This window comes from Schistocerca gregaria, chromosome 5 (assembly GCF_023897955.1).
Source record: "Schistocerca gregaria isolate iqSchGreg1 chromosome 5, iqSchGreg1.2, whole genome shotgun sequence".
Classification (NCBI taxonomy): domain Eukaryota; kingdom Metazoa; phylum Arthropoda; class Insecta; order Orthoptera; family Acrididae; genus Schistocerca; species Schistocerca gregaria.
In genome coordinates, this window is record NC_064924.1 from 289,914,343 (window position 1) to 289,930,415 (window position 16,073).

Here is a 16,073-nt window from a genome sequence, read left to right on the forward strand (position 1 = left end):
AAAAATTATATCTTTGTTTTTTTTTCTTACGGTTACAGTGTAAATTTTTGTTGCAATAAAGAATGGAGCAATAAGTAATTTTTACTCCAATTTACCGTATTTCGTTCTGTGATTTTCTGCCAAACATAATTAAAGACATCAAACAGGAACGATTATTTGTGAAAAATTACTAGTAGATTTGAGAGAAATTACCTATGTTCTTAGTTGTGGAATATTCTTTCGAAAAATTTGATTTGTAAAGTCCTTCATAATCTTAAACTGGATCCTAAAACTGCATAACCGACCTAGGCAGTTAACATACTATTTTAAATTTCACGCAGAATGAATCAAGCAAATCCTTTTAGAACGTATAAGCTTTCACTATCTGCCACTTGGAAGCACTACAAGCTGCAGACCCGAGGCCAAAGAGCGCAACCGATGGGCTCAACCGATCGGCACCAAAATTTGCCATCGTGTAGAAAGAAGTGCAATTGACGAACTACCGAGGAGGTTAGAATATTTTAACTTCCTTGCGAACAACTAAAACAAGTATGATACAATTGGCGCTTGGTTGAAAGTGACCAAATAAATGGCCGGCCGCGGTGGTCTCGCGGTTCTAGGCACGCAGTCCGGAACCGTGCGACTCCTACGGTCGCAGGTACGTGTGTGATGTCCTTAGGTTAGTTAGGTTTAAGTAGTTCTAAGTTCTAGGGGACTAATGACCACAGCAGTTGAGTCCCATAGTGCTCCGAGCCATTTGAACCAAATAAATATGTCGCGAAAGAAACTATTAGGCTACGCTACAGGTCAGTCGCCACCTTTATTCGCCATTCTCACTGTCTGGCTTCGCCAATTCGCAACATATTATCAGCATTCCACATAACATAGACCTCGGCCGATGCTACAGATCAGTCTGTCACTACAACCAAATCGACAGATTTCAGTCTCACGACAGTTCTACCATACTCATTTTAGCGACTCATAGCAATTGCGAACGAGCTAATAAATGTAATAATGGATCATTTGTTTTCAGGGTCAATGTAAATTTGATATGGGACTTTCACATCTGTAGGGAACAGCGCGGAATAGCCTAATGCTAAAATGAGAATATATGATTGAATTTATGTATAACCTGATGTATTCCAAAATCAAAATAATGGAAAATACAAAGAAAGTTTATGAAATTATTGTAAAATTAACGGAGTAGATGATAAAAAATTTTATGGTATTATCTAGTCAAAGACCTTAGTTGTAGCCTTCAATTGTTATCGTGAAACACTGTGCAACTGCTGCACAATATATTATTCTTTGGTGGTAGTGACTAGGTTGTTTGAGTTTTGACGCGTGAGGCGACTGATTTGAGTTGTTACGGTTAGTTATTTATTTTCCGATTTTATTTATGTTACCAGAAATCCCGTTTTATGTTCCATATTTATGTTCATGTGTGAAGTAATGGAACACTTCATTCTAGCCCCGAAAAAAAATGCCATTCACTGGTTGTCGAAGTTTATTTGTGGGTTCTCATGATTTTGTTTTCAGATGTTTCTGACACGGTCGGAGTACGATAGAGGTGTTAACACATTTTCACCCGAAGGACGACTGTTCCAGGTAATATAATCACTGTGTAATTCATTATAATTTGTGTAAATGTATGTTTATAGTAGTCCTCTGTGAGCGGTCTTTTCTTTTAAATGGTAAGTCATGTCGCTTACAAAATTTGTAATGTTTGGTAAATAATTTTGCCAAATTTTCATCTGAATACTGAAGTAATGAAACTCGGGAAACATGTGGGAAAATAAAACAATACATTGTTGTGACTGCAACAATTGGAATGCGATATTCACAAAGGAATATGATTTCTTCTCCCCATTTTTGTCGCGACTCTAACCAAGTGGTTTTTATATTCATTCAGCGAGTTCTACATGCTTGGAAATATCGTCTGCTATCTTATAGACTAATTAAAGTTGTAGGATTATCTGCTTGTTCCCGACAATATACACTTTGTAATTACGTACACACACTTCACCTTATAAGTTTCTCACTAGAAGATAACTGTGAATGGGTCTCTGAAAGCTTCTGCACTATATATTTTCATCATCTTTTACCTTAGCGTTCAATTGACAAGTTTTTGTAAATAGTTGTATACAGCAAACACGGCATCCTCATAGCTAATTTTTGAGTGAAGTTTTATAATAAAGTTGCTCTTGACACGAAGGTTCTTCTCTAGAAATAGTCTTACTACCCCCTTGCATGATTGTACCTTGTGGTGGACATACAGAAAATGATACTAATAAACCAAACCATCATACTGCCTTTTCAGAGAGAGAATTGTATTAGTTACAGTATCAGTTTGGTGAAATGTTGAACATGTAATAGATTCTGACTAGTAGTGAGCCCAGAGCCAGTGGTTCAAAATCAAAAGTATTTCACGATGCATTACAGAACTGACAGGAATTCACATTCTTCCTCCCTGCCTTAGCTGAGATTTCTTGTCTTCTTTAACCTGACATCTTGCTGCAAAAGAACTTAGCCTGATGTGTAATTTGTGGTATACACTATTCAGATTTCCTCTTTCACTCTGCAATAAAAGCTATGTTAAATACTAGAAAGTATCTCGCAACCAACTGCTAGTTGAAGCCAGACTTTTCAGCTTGTAAACTGATGGTTACCTGTGCAACCAACAGGCTACACCTTGGCCCTTAATAAGGAAGAATTAAATATTGCATGACTGACATTTGTATTGAAATTATCTTTTAGGTTGAATATGCTATTGAAGCCATAAAATTGGGCTCTACAGCCATTGGAATTTGCACCTCAGAAGGTGTTGTTCTGGCTGTAGAAAAACGTATAACATCTCCATTGATGGAACCAACAACAATTGAAAAGATTGTTGAAGTGGATAAACATATAGGTAGGTGGAAACCCACTTTTCATTACAAATTGTATATTATTACAGTAATTGTATAAATATGGGTGTTATGATGCAGGTTGTGCTGTCAGTGGGCTAATGGCAGATTCACGGACAATGTTGGATCGTGCAAGGATAGAGTGTCAGAATCACTGGTTTATTTATAATGAGAAGATGAGTGTAGAATCAGTTGCTCAAGCTGTGTCTAACCTTGCCATTCAGTTTGGTGACTCAGATGATGATGGAGGTGCCATGGTAATGATCAGATTATTTACAATTACCAGTTGATACATTGTTAGTAGTGTCTGAGAAGTATGTAACTTTGATTTTTTTCTGTTTGTATAGAGTCGTCCATTTGGTGTAGCCATTTTATTTGCTGGCTGTGATGAGAAAGGCCCTCAGCTATTTCATATGGATCCTTCGGGGACTTTTGTTCAGTTCGAAGCAAAAGCCATAGGCTCAGGTAGCGAAGGTGCCCAGCAGAACTTGCAGGAGGTTTATCATAAGGTAATGAGTTATAGTTTTGTTCTTAATTTACAACACAGTATTGCTTTATAAACTGTCTGCTCTGCTTCACATCTTCCATCAGAACTTCATTTCTCCACTTAACTGCCATATTTGTTTTTATACGAGGGTCACTCCAAAAGAAATGCACACTATATTTGTAAAAATACAGTTTTCATTCTGCATGTGTGAAATTTTTACAGTGTGTAGATACATCCTTCCTGCTCGTTTTCAAACTTAGTTCAGCCTGTTCCCTTGAGTGTCACCGTCACAGCATGTCTTCAAGATGGCTGCTACACTTGACATTCGTCAGAAGCAACATGCTGTCATAGAATCCTTATGTTGTGAAAACGAGACAGTGGGAAACATCCACAAGAGATTGAAAAAGGTGTATGGAGATTCTGCTGTCAATCACAGTAGTTAGTCAGTGGGCAAGCAGGTTATGTGATGAAAGCAGGCACGGCAATATTGAGGACAGTCCTTGCAGCAGCAGGCCTTGTACTGCACATACTCCAGACAATGGGCAGAGTGTTAAAGAATTGGTGACTGTTGACAGACGCATCACAGTGAACAAATTGTGACGCTACGTTGGGATAGGGGAAGGAAGTGTTTGCTGAATACTGAAATTGTTGGCATTAAAAAAGGTTTGTCTCAGGTGGGTTCCCAGGATGTTGACAGTGGCGCACAAAGAAACAAGAAAAACGGTATGCAGCAAACTTTTGGAACAGTACGAGAATGGTGGAGATGGATTTCTTGGAAGAATTGTGACAGGTGATGAGACATGACTCTATCATTTTTCACCAGAAAGAAAAAACCACAGTGTTTTTTTATTCCGAAGGACTCGTGCTTGTGGACATCATGCCAAGCGGAACCACCATAAATTCTGATGCGTATGTGACAACACTGAAGAAACTTCACGCTCAACTGAGTCGTGTTCGACCACATAGCAAAAGCAGGATGTTTTATTGTTGCACAGCCACATGTCAGTCAAAAAACCATGGAAGCGATCACAAAACTTGGGTGGACAACACTGAAACACCCGCCTTACAGCCCTGACCTGACTCCATGTGACTATCATCTCTTTGGGAAACTGCAAGACCCACTTTGTGCAACAAGATTTGAAGATGATGACTCCCTTGGGCATGCTGTCAAACAGTGGCTCTAACAGGTTGGTCCAGAATTTAACCGTGCAGGTATACAGGCACTGGTTCGAAGATGGCATAAGGCAGTTGAGAGGGATGGAAATTATGTGGAGAAATGAAAATATTGTTCCTAAAGGATGTATCTACACACTGTAAAACTTTTAAACATGTAGAATAGAAGATGGATATTGGATTTAAAAAAAATAGTGTGCATTTCTTTTGGAGTGACCTTCGTTTTGAGTTTTTTTCCAACAACATTCAAATTTATTTGTTTGTTTTGATAGCAATGCTTTCTTTGCTGCAGTGTACATAGTGTAGAACAATTCAGAATGTTTGTTTCGAGTGGCACATAATAGAAAAAGTATTTGCGTCTATTGGGGCATTATAAATTAAGCCTTGTCTTAGTGTCCCAGACTTCGACAATTTCAGAAACATAGTTTTGGATAAATTCAACAGCTTTATGAGATGATGAAAACTGCTGTTGACACTTTTTTATTGGGCATAAAGGGAACATCAAGAAGTCATTGGGCAATAAATCAAGTGAATACACACAGTGAAGTGTTAATTTGGTGATTTTTTTTTAACTTGTTGAACCTGTGGTTTGACAGCTGGTATGGAAAGTTCTCAGAATAAAATTTTCACTTTGCAGTGGAGAGTATGCTCATATGAAACATCCTGGCATATTAAAACTGTTTGGTGGACAAAAGTTCCATGTTAGTCTTGGTCTGGCAAACAATTTTAATCAGCCATGAAGTTACGGAAAGTGGTGGTTGAGATTTACAAATGATAATGGAGACAACTCACCAGAAGGCAGAAGTGTCATGTTTTTGATAGGTACACAAACAAAAGATCCTGAGGTTGGCTCCCTTTTTCAAAGAATCACAAGTCTGCCTTCGTACATTGTGCTCAGTCTACTGCCCACAATACAGGTGTGTGTGTGTGTGTGTGTGTGTGTGTGTGTGTGTGTGTGTGTGTGTGTGTGCGTTTTTCCGAAAAGCTTGAAACAGTGAGTACATTTCGAAAGCTAGCCGAGCTCTGTACGGTTTGTTTGTGTACCTATTGATGACACAGTGCTTCTGTCTTCTGGTGAGTCACCTCCTTTATTCCTAAATAATTCATAGATTAATTGCAGACATGGTTTCAGATGTAAAAACAACTTGATGTCCATAACACAAGCTGGGTTCTGTTTAGTGATTACTTTATCAAACCTTTGCTTAGTATTGAGAGTGCAACAGTGAGTTTACATGCCCAATCAAGAATGTACTAAGTTCAGCTCACCTATTGGTTTTCAAACTTGAAGTGAAAAAAAGGTTTGTGGGTAATTTTTAAAAGTCCTGTAATGTATGCTGGAATTTCACAATTCTCTGAATACTACACTGTAGCTAAGCATTAAAATCCTGGATCGATATAGATTTTTCCAACTCTAACACAGCTCTGCTGTTCAGAGTTAGTCCACAAGTGCAACTACCCATCAGAAATTCTACAAGCACTAGAGTTGTTGTCTAAAACATTTCAACAGTGACTGACATTCTGCTCTTATCAGTGCACATCCTTGGCAAATGATCCAGGGCCTACATTGCTGCTGCCCTATAAAGGCTTGATCTGTAATTGCGAAACCCACAGAGTTAAATGTTCTGTACATATAGCTATAAAAATTACACATCTAAATACTTTCATGACTTGCTCTTGCACACTGATTCCTTTTAGCTGTTAAAAATAGCAGTTTTGTTGTCTATTTATCAGAAAATTTGCATAATGTTTTCGAAGTATTGAAATAACCAGCAACCAGTTGCATAACAGAAATTTCTTTTAAGCAACTGGTTACTGATTATTTCGACATTCAACTACAGTTGCTGAAGACATTTAAGATAGATAAAATACTGAATAATCTTTTTTGTTGGTTCTCCATAAACATTATTATAAATAAAAATTATACCAAATTTATTGCAGCAAAAACTATTGCAAATGAATTGGGGGGGGGGGGGGGGGGCGTAATTTGAACTTATTTTCTGTGATGACATTGATTTTTTTCCTGGGGTATTGTTTTCTGGTTTATTTGCATTTCTGTGAAATGGACATCATTATCATTTACTTGTTAAACCTAATGAAAATAAAGCTTCGACCCAGATAGCTACTTTAGTGTATTATCAAATACTGCCACTAATCTTATTGTTTCGCAATTTATTTTGCAATAAAATGTATTTTTTAGTCCTCTAACAGACATTGTGGCTCATAACACAAATTGTGCTGCTTTAATAAAAATTCCGAAGCTGTTTTCCTATAGTGCTGCTCAAGCACTATCTTTGTTTGTTAAGATCATTTAAGATATATAGAAGGTAGCAATTTTTGAAGGAGTTAAGTACATTCATCTCTTCCACCATCAGGATCTAACATTCTGTTGTATATACACAGTGAATGTTTACTCATGCTTCCTAGCCTTTTTCTCTCTTTCTTATGCTGCCATAGCCTGTTCTCTGTCTTCATTAGTATGGATTTTACTTATGCAGCAGTTGTGAAATAATTTGTGGCCTCTGAATTTCCGTCATGGCGACGCCCTCACATCACATGCTTACCTGCAACAGCCACTCTCCTGAGGAAAGCCACTCCTAGTAATAGTGCTGCGGATTGCTTGCTGCCAATCTGCCAGCCAGCTTACTTCGTGGCCTGCAAGTTTTCCCAATACCAGAAGCTGAGAGCATATCTGCTTGCCAGAATGCTCCCCTTATTACTTCCTCGCAAGCTGTTCATGTCTGTCAGGACTTGTGCTTCATTGTGTCACAAAACAGCATGCATGTGCCTGTATGTGTGTGGAATCTCACAATTGACATTATGACAAAGAATTGTGCTGTATTTTTGTTTGTTTATCCTAATTTCACCAATCAATTGTGACAAATTGTTGTATACCATTGCTGTCAGTTGTCGATCCTCTAAAGAAATGGTCACAATATGCCCAGTGTAACCAAAGAAACACACTGAGTGAGGTGGCGCAGTGGTTAGCACACTGGACTTGCATTCGGGAGGATGATGGTTCAAACTGGGTCAAGCCATCCTGATTTAGGTTTTCCGTGATTTCCCTAAATCGCTTCAGGCAAATGCCAGGGTGGTTCCTTTGATATGGCATGGCCAACTTCCTTCCCTAATCAGAGCTTTTGCTCCGTCTTAATGATCTCGTTGTCGACGGGTCGTTAAACACTAATTTCTTCCTCCTCCAAAGAAACAAGTATTAATTTTGTTGAACGTGCTTTTGGAACAAACTGCCTTTGTTAGTTTTGGTACATCTTTGAAGTCTCAAACAGCTGACTGTTGCTAACACCATTTGATACAAGCCTGTTATTAAGCATCAGTCAAATTTTATGGATTGCATTGGTAGCAGATCTGTTTCACAGCCCTTTATTCAATATCAAGTCTCCTGCAGTCTTCAGTACACCTAACGAGGCCTGTATTTCAGTGTGTGTCACATTCCATTCTCTTGAGTCATGTTGTGCATATCATGGAATTGCCAGTGATTGGCTCTGATCAGTCTTCGTGAAATTTGTTGCTGGTGGGAGGTCAGCCAGAATGTAAATCTGCAAACTCATTGTAAGGAGTCTTTCTGAAGGTGATTGATCAACAAAACCCATTTAGAGTGATTCAAGAAATTGTTATTGAGTTAGGAATTTACAAAAAAAGTTTAAATGTCATTCAAATTTTCTTTTTTCCCGGCAAAAATTTTAGTTTAAATACCTTCTGTAAAAAAAAAAAACCAACTATTTGCCAAAAATCTAAGCTGTCAATGTTTTAACCATAAAAAATGACAAATTTTAGTATAATGTCATTTCAGTAGGCCAATCTTTCTTGCATTTATTGCAAATCTGTTGCCCTGATGAAAGTCCCAGGCTGCTGTAAAAAAGCGCATGTGACTCCGCAATTTCCTTAACATTGGTTTGTGGCAGTATTCTTGTGCATATTCTAAGTTTGAATAGAATGAATTTCTTTGAAATTGAAAAACTTCTGTCCATGTATTACCACAGTAATAGAAATTACCGCTCATATAAAAATGAGCTTAACGTTTTCTCACATGATATCCTGTGAACTATGGATGAAGGACAACAGGCAGATTCCATATTCCTAGATTTCTGGAAAGTATTTGACACAGTGCCCCACTGCAGACTGTTAAAGGTCTAACCATATGGGATAGGTTCCCAGATACGTGAATGATTCGAAGACTTTTTCAGTAATAGGACACAGTTTATCATCTTCCATTACAAGTGTTGTAAGAGACAAGAGTATCATCAGGAGTGATCTTGGGAAGTGTGATAGGACCACTCTTGTGGTCTATATAAATAAGTGGTGTGATGTGTAGGGCAAACAGCAATCTGTGACTTAGCTGATGATGCTTTAACGTGGGGTAAAATATCGTCAAGTGACTGCATAAGGATACAATATGACCTAAAAACAATTTCTATTTGGTGTGATGAGTGGAGGTTGCTCGAAATGTGGAAAAATGTAAATGAATGCAGATGAGTAGCATCAGTGTGCTGCTAGAAACAGTCATGTTAATTAAATATCTTGTCACAGTGTTGTAAAGTAGAACAAACATAACATTGGTTGCAGAGAAGGAAAATAGTGTACTTCAGTTAATTAGGAGAATTCTGGGTGAGTGTAGCTTATCTATAAAGGAGACTGTGTATAGAACAGTAGTGTGACCCATTATTGTGTACTGCTAGAGTTTCTGGGATCGCTGTCAGGTCGAATTAGAAAGCTAGATTTGTTACTGGTAGGTTCAATCAACCTGCAAATGTTGCAGAGAACCTTCATAAAGTCATGGAAATCCTTGGTTGGAAGATGGTGCTGTTTTCGAGAAACGCTATTGAAATAATTTAGAGACCTGGCATTTGCAGCTGACTGCAGAACAATTCTACTGCAACCAATGTACATTTCACAGTGAAGACAAGATAAGACAAACTCGGGCTCATAGGACAGTGTATAAGCAGACATTTATCTCTGTCCCCGTTTGTGAATGGAGAAAGAAAGGAAGTGACAATGTACGGTGGCTTCCAGAGTATGTATGTAAATGTAGTGAGAACTTGAAAGGCTTGTGTTGTGCCAGTAGATCAATGGAATCATTAACATGCTAGTAAAAGAAGACTCGAAGAACAATCCTTAGTTGATGTTGCCAACAACACAAGACTGTTACTAAAACAAATACAGACAAGCAGGAACTGAAGGTTTTTTGGTGAGAAAACACAAAGATCTTAATTACATTAATTTTGAAATAAATATATAATAAAGAACTATTGACAGAAATCAGGTAATAATTTTATATGGGCCACTTTTTCTATAACTCTTTTAAGATTGGTAATAAATACATAATAATAATAATAATTATTATTATTATTATTGTTTGTTTGTCTGCCTGTGGTTCTGGTACACAGGCTCTTTGCCTTATCTGGGGAATATTGGTGGCTGCATAAATACTTGAGATTTTTAATATTCAGTGTTTGTTTTAAAAAAAACAGCACTCTTCTCCATCCAGGAGCCCAGTGCAGGTCTGGCTATATGTTTGTCAGTAATTAACTTACACACTGTTGTGCTTCATTAATGAGCCAGCCTCGGGAATTGGACTCTATTGTGATTTTGACATGACATTGTTTGGTGGAGACACTGGGTACTTCACACCATCTACATCACCATCTCTCCAATTAAGCAATGGAAAAGTCACCCCCTATCCCGACAGGAGCTAGAATATGAGTGGCACAAGATCCATATATTCAATAGACAGATAAATTCTAAATGAATTCCAAAACAGCAGTAAGTTGTTTGCACATCTGGCATCCATCAATGTTGTCCGCAGACACTGGTCAGGACTCAACAAAATGGTTGAAAAGGTTTGACTGAGTCACCAACAGATGGGATGACATGCTGTGTTTTGTAAATTTGCAATTTTACTTGAATGGCATATAATCGCCAACTGAAGAAAACATTTAGTGACAACCAGCAGGAAGTCTGCTTAGCTGAAGAACAGGGTCCAGTGTCATGGGGAAACAACACACCTGTTCATATAGAATATTTTGGCTCTACACCATATTGTAAATCCAAATATAACAGAAGCTGAAAAAATTTCAGACTTTATAAAAGGAATAACAGTTGACGTGTACCTTGCTCTTCTGTAGTCACGACGATAAGATTAGTCATAAAGTGCTCCCTGTGAATCGAGGAAATGTAGCAGAAAAGTGTCAGATGAAAGGAGTATGACCAATTGCTGGTCCCCACGGTGTCTGTGGAGAACCACTAAGCTCTGACCTCTTTCACACACCAGATAATAAGGGAAGACATTCAGCAGTGTATGCCAACCAGTAGCCAAGGTCACAATGCATGTCTGTGCAATGGTGATTGACTCAGAGGCAAGCCAGTTCAAATCCTGGTGATGCTAAATTTTCACTCCCAATATTTGGCTGATGAAAATAGGACAGATGGTGGTGTAACATTCCTGGTTGCCAGTCTTTGCATCGATGTCCTGAGTTAAATATCTCGTGAAATAATGGCATGTGACACTGTTGACGGTGGTCCTTCTGTCAGATGAGGACATTATTGACATTTTAGTGTGGTATCCTCTTTTGCCCTAGCTATGAGCAGTAGCCTGTGTACCAGCACCAGCTTTTACCCTCCCCATTCTCTTCACCCTGACCAAAACGAACTCCACACTGCACTGCACAAGCACTCGTTTGTCATTCACACACACAAACACTTCATTATAGGTTGGAGGAAGGCAACAGCAAACCACCTACCTAGGACCTTGCGGTGATACAGGATTCATGTACCTGCTCCACTATGCTCATACCCTGATAATGGTGCTACTTTGTCATTTGATCAGTGACTTAGCTGTCACCAACAAAGATAATTTATTTCATCATGCCTTACATGTCCTGGAAAGTCTTTCTACATCTATATCTACATCCATACTCCGCAAGCCACCTGACGGTGTGTGGCGGAGGGTACCCTGAGTACCTCTATCGGTTCTCCCTTCTATTCCAGTCTCGTATTGTTCGTGGAAAGAAGGATTGTCGGTATGCTTCTGTGTGGGCTCTAATCTCTCTGATTTTATCCTCATGGTCTCTTCGCGAGATATACGTAGGAGGGAGCAATATACTGCTTGACTCTTCGGTGAAGGTATGTTCTCGAAACTTTTAACAAAAGCCCGTACCGAGCTACTGAGCGTCTCTCCTGCAGAGTCTTGCACTGGAGCTTATCTATCATCTCCATAATGCTTTCGCGATTACTAAATGATCCTGTAACGAAGCTCACTGCTCTCCGTTGGATCTTCTCTGTCTCTTCTATCAACCCTATCTGGTGCGGATCCCACACTGCTGAGCCGTATTCAAGCAGTGGACGAACAAGTGTATTGTAACTTACTTCCTTTGTTGTCGGATTGCATTTCCTTAGGATTCTTCCAATGAATCTGTCTGGCATCTGCTTTACCGACAATCAACTTTATATGATCATTCCATTTTAAATCACTCCTAATGCGTACTCCCATATAATTTATGGAAGTAACTGCTTCCAGTTGCTGACCTGCTATTTTGTAGCTAAATGATAAGGGACCTATCTTTCTATGTATTCGCATCACATTACACTTGTCTACATTGAGATTCAATTGCCATTCCGTGCACCATGCATCAGTTTGCTGCAGATCCTCCTGCATTTCAGTGTAATTTTCCATTTTTGCAACCTCCCGATACACCACAGCATCATCTGCAAAAAGCCTCAGTGAACTTCCGATGTCATCCACCAGGTCATTTATGTATATTGTGAATAGCAACGGTCGTATGACACTCCCCTGTGGCACACCTGAAATCACTCTTACTTCGGAAGACTTCTCTCCATTGAGAATGACATGCTGCGTTCTGTTATCTAGGAACTCCTCAATCCAATCACACAATTGATCTGATAGTCCGTATGCTCTTACTGTAGGGAACTGTGTCAAATGCCTTGCGGAAGTCAAGAAACACGGCATCTACCTGTGAACCCGCGTCTAAGGCCCTCTGAGTCTCTTGGACGAATAGCGCGAGCTGGGTTTCACACGACCGTCTTTTTCGAAACCCATGCTGATTCCTACAGAGTAGATTTCTAGTCTCCAGAAAAGACATTATACTCGAACATAATACATGTTCCAAAATTCTACAACTGATCGACGTTAGAGATATAGGTCTATAGTTCTGCACATCTGTTCGACGTCCCTTCTTGAAAACGGGGATGACCTATGCCCTTTTCCAATCCTTTGGAATGCTTCGCTCTTTTAGAGACATACGGTACACCGCTGCAAGAAGGGGGGCCAAGTTCCTTCGCGTACTCTGTGTAAAATTGAACTGGTATCCCATCAAGACCAGCGGCCTTTCCTTTTTTGAGCGATTTTAATTGTTTCTCTTTCCTTCTGTCGTCTATTTCGATATCTACCATTTTGTCAACTGTGCGACATTCTAGAGAAGGAAGCACAGTGCAGTCTTCCTCTGTGAAACAGCTTTGGAATAAGACATTTAGTAATTCGGCCTTTAGTCTGTCATCCTCTGTTTCAGTACCATTTTGGTCACAGAGTGTCTGGACATTTTGTTTTGATCCACCTAAAGATTACGACCGGAATTGACCCCATACACTAACTGAAGAAACAGCTGTCTTAATGTTTTAGGTACAATCATTGTTTTACTAAAATTTAGCATAATCTGAAGTGTAGGCTTCCTTTGTTACAGGTATGACTGGAGTTTGTCTGATAAGCAGTACTTGTAGTTTCTTAGTAGTACTGTATGGTCAGTAGTGTCAGAAGTCTTGGACAAATTTGTTTGTAATACAGTTGTTCCTGTTAATAACTTCAAGTACCACTTTTGTAAACCTTGTTATGGCTGATGTTACACTCGTGCTACTTTGGAGGCAAAAGTAGATTGTACTGTGCCATATTTTGAACATTGCCTACATTTCGTACCCACTTTAGATACTTTGGAAAATTACCTGAGCTAAAAGATTGTATTATTTGTTGATGTTTGTATACTGTCTGTGCACTCCTTGAGAATAGCTGTTGGCACCCTGTCTAGGCCCGTTTGCCGATCTGAGCCTCTAAGTATCAGAAACTATTTGACCTAAACAGGAATTTGCAGAAACAGATGGCAGTTTTGAAATACAGTTTACCCTGTTATTTTCACACACTGCAAAAGCAAGACTTCTTTTATAATCTTGTATATATTTACATTATAACTGTGATAAAATTTCAGTAGCAATCCCCATTGACTCCTGATACTTAAATTGTTAATGTCCCTGTGCTTTCTGTACTGAGTTTATAGCAGCTGTTTATTTAACTGCCTTTGCCATAATATTTTACATTACAAATCATATTAAGATAATAGGACTTTAAAAAATTGTAATGCCTTTGTAAAGTGATAGTAAGTACGCTATAATGTGGTATTTTGTAATTTACAGTTAGAGCTCTATCTTTTTCCCCCTAACTTTTGTAATGGCCGATAATCAAGTGCATGTTGTTGTTGTTGTTCTTGTTGGTGGTGGTGGTGGTCTTCTGTCCAAAGACTGGTTGGTGCTGCATCCCAGTGATCTCAGTAAATCTGGTGGAATGTCATCCACTGGAGAGGCTTTGTTTCCACTTAGGTCTTTTAGTGCTCTGTCAAATTCTTCATGCACTGTCTCCCATCTCATCTTCATCTAATTCTTCTGTAACAATTTCCTCAGCATTTTCGCCATTTCATATATAGTATTCGCTTCCCATTTGAGCTCTGGATAGCCATACACTTTATGTTAATAATTGGTAGCATTCAACTGTAACTTTTCATCCTACAGACAACAATGCATTTCAAGAGAGAATACTCTCATCATCTGATTGAAAAGCATGAGAGCATTGTTTGTTGAAGTGTGTTGCATTGTGTGTAGGACAAAAATTATGGTTGAATATTACCAATTATTATTGTAAAAACATATTATCAATTACCTAACATCTATAACGTGTAATTTAAATTCATACATTTTCTTCTCTTTTCTTTGAAGAGCTCTTCAATTTTGCTGTGTACCACATCTATCTTCCCCTAACAGTGCAAGCTTCTACAGCCTTGTAAATTTCCTCTTGTCATTTCTGCCTACCCATTTTGAATTTTTCACCAATCTCGTTTTTTAGACATTTGTATTTATCTTCACCTGCATCATTTTTTGCACTTACATTTTTTTTTTTTTTCCTTTCGTCAGTTGACCCTAGCAATACCAAGGCATTTTCTATAATTTGCATTACCAGGTGGGGTTGTACTTTATGTCCACCCTAAAAAAATTAACAAAATGCAGATTTGTGTTAACTGTTGTTGACTTATACTTACAACATACTTTTTAAAGAGGTACTGATGTGTAAAGAAGGACTTTAAACCGATAATATTGAATATGAAATTCATTGGGGATAGTGACATCTACTACAAACACTTAAATTTATGGGTTGAGTTTAGTTGAAAAATTTAAAACGCTCATGGAATCAGGTAGAATAATTCATTAAAAGTAATACATATTTTTTTCATAATTTTAAAATATAAAGTAATTGATTGGTTTGCAATATTGTCAAGAGGTGGGCACAAAGTACCCCCCTCCCTCTGTCCCATATGGTGAGTGTTAAATTCGATATCTCCAGAGTTATCCAAGGATTCCTACCATGCCTTGTCTTCTTACCTGGGTGATTCTCTGCTGCTTTCTGTATTTCACCTCACAAAGCTACCTGTTTGTCTTCTGTTTTGTTACTTTCCTCATTGTCATGTCATCTAAGGGATGTATTTCTTGTTGTTAATAATTTTATTTTATGTCACAGTCAATGACTTTGAAAGAAGCACTGAATGCTGCATTGACAATATTGAAGCAAGTCATGGAAGAAAAGCTGAGTTCAACAAATGTGGAAGTGATGACGATGACTCCAGACAAGTTGTTTCACATGTTTACAAAGGAGGAAGTTGAAGAGGTGATAAAAGATATAGCATAGTGGCTCATATACTGTTGCTTTATCTTCTAAATCAATTCACTTTGGTGCTTGGCTATGGAACTGTTGATCTACAATAATGAAAGAACTGAAGTGAATTTTACCTCTCAGTAAGTTACAGGGAGGTATTTGTAATAAGTTATGAAATATTTTGTTTGTACATGATAAACAGTAAATGTGATCTTTACTTAGCCTTCGACTATCTGCTGATTTCCTCTTCCTAAGTCCTGTAGAGTGTTTGCCAATTTATGCTCATGTAATGAAGTAAAATAATTTTAGATTATTATGTGTGAGAGTAAAAAAAAAGAAAAGCTTGAAAAAATGGTTGCATATAGCACAATAATTTGTGGTATGCAGATAACCTTGGCATGCAGTATGACAACACACAATCAGTTGGTAGCTACAGTGAATGATGTTACTTCATGTTACATGGGGAATAAACTGGCTGATGTGTTTAAAACAATCATAGAACTTAAACTTGATTTGCTGTCACACAAGACAACACATCACTTCTGGGGATAAATTAGTGAACTGCTATTTGTGTGGTATAAAATATACA

At 38.2% G+C, this 16,073-nt stretch overlaps 1 protein-coding gene across 1 annotated transcript; it reads left to right on the forward strand.

Annotated features, from left to right (window-relative positions):
• The first annotated feature begins 1,239 nt into the window (after positions 1–1,239).
• On the forward strand, positions 1,240–15,705 carry LOC126271971 (proteasome subunit alpha type-5). Its single transcript, XM_049974431.1, has 6 exons — positions 1,240–1,350; positions 1,519–1,587; positions 2,737–2,890; positions 2,967–3,142; positions 3,233–3,394; positions 15,350–15,705. Exons 2-6 carry the CDS (start codon positions 1,519–1,521, stop codon positions 15,515–15,517), a joined length of 729 nt encoding a protein of 242 aa, XP_049830388.1. The 5' UTR covers positions 1,240–1,350; the 3' UTR covers positions 15,518–15,705.
• The last annotated feature ends 368 nt before the right edge of the window (positions 15,706–16,073 follow it).

Bases quoted from the DNA above. Each gene is read 5' to 3' on its own strand.
- LOC126271971 (XM_049974431.1), top strand. From the start codon at position 1,519: ATGTTTCTGACACGGTCGGAGTACGATAGAGGTGTTAACACATTTTCA. The intron at 1,588-2,736 runs GTAATATAATCA...ATTATCTTTTAG, and splicing joins CCGAAGGACGACTGTTCCAG to GTTGAATATGCTATTGAAGC. The intron at 3,143-3,232 runs GTAATGATCAGA...CTGTTTGTATAG, and splicing joins ATGATGATGGAGGTGCCATG to AGTCGTCCATTTGGTGTAGC.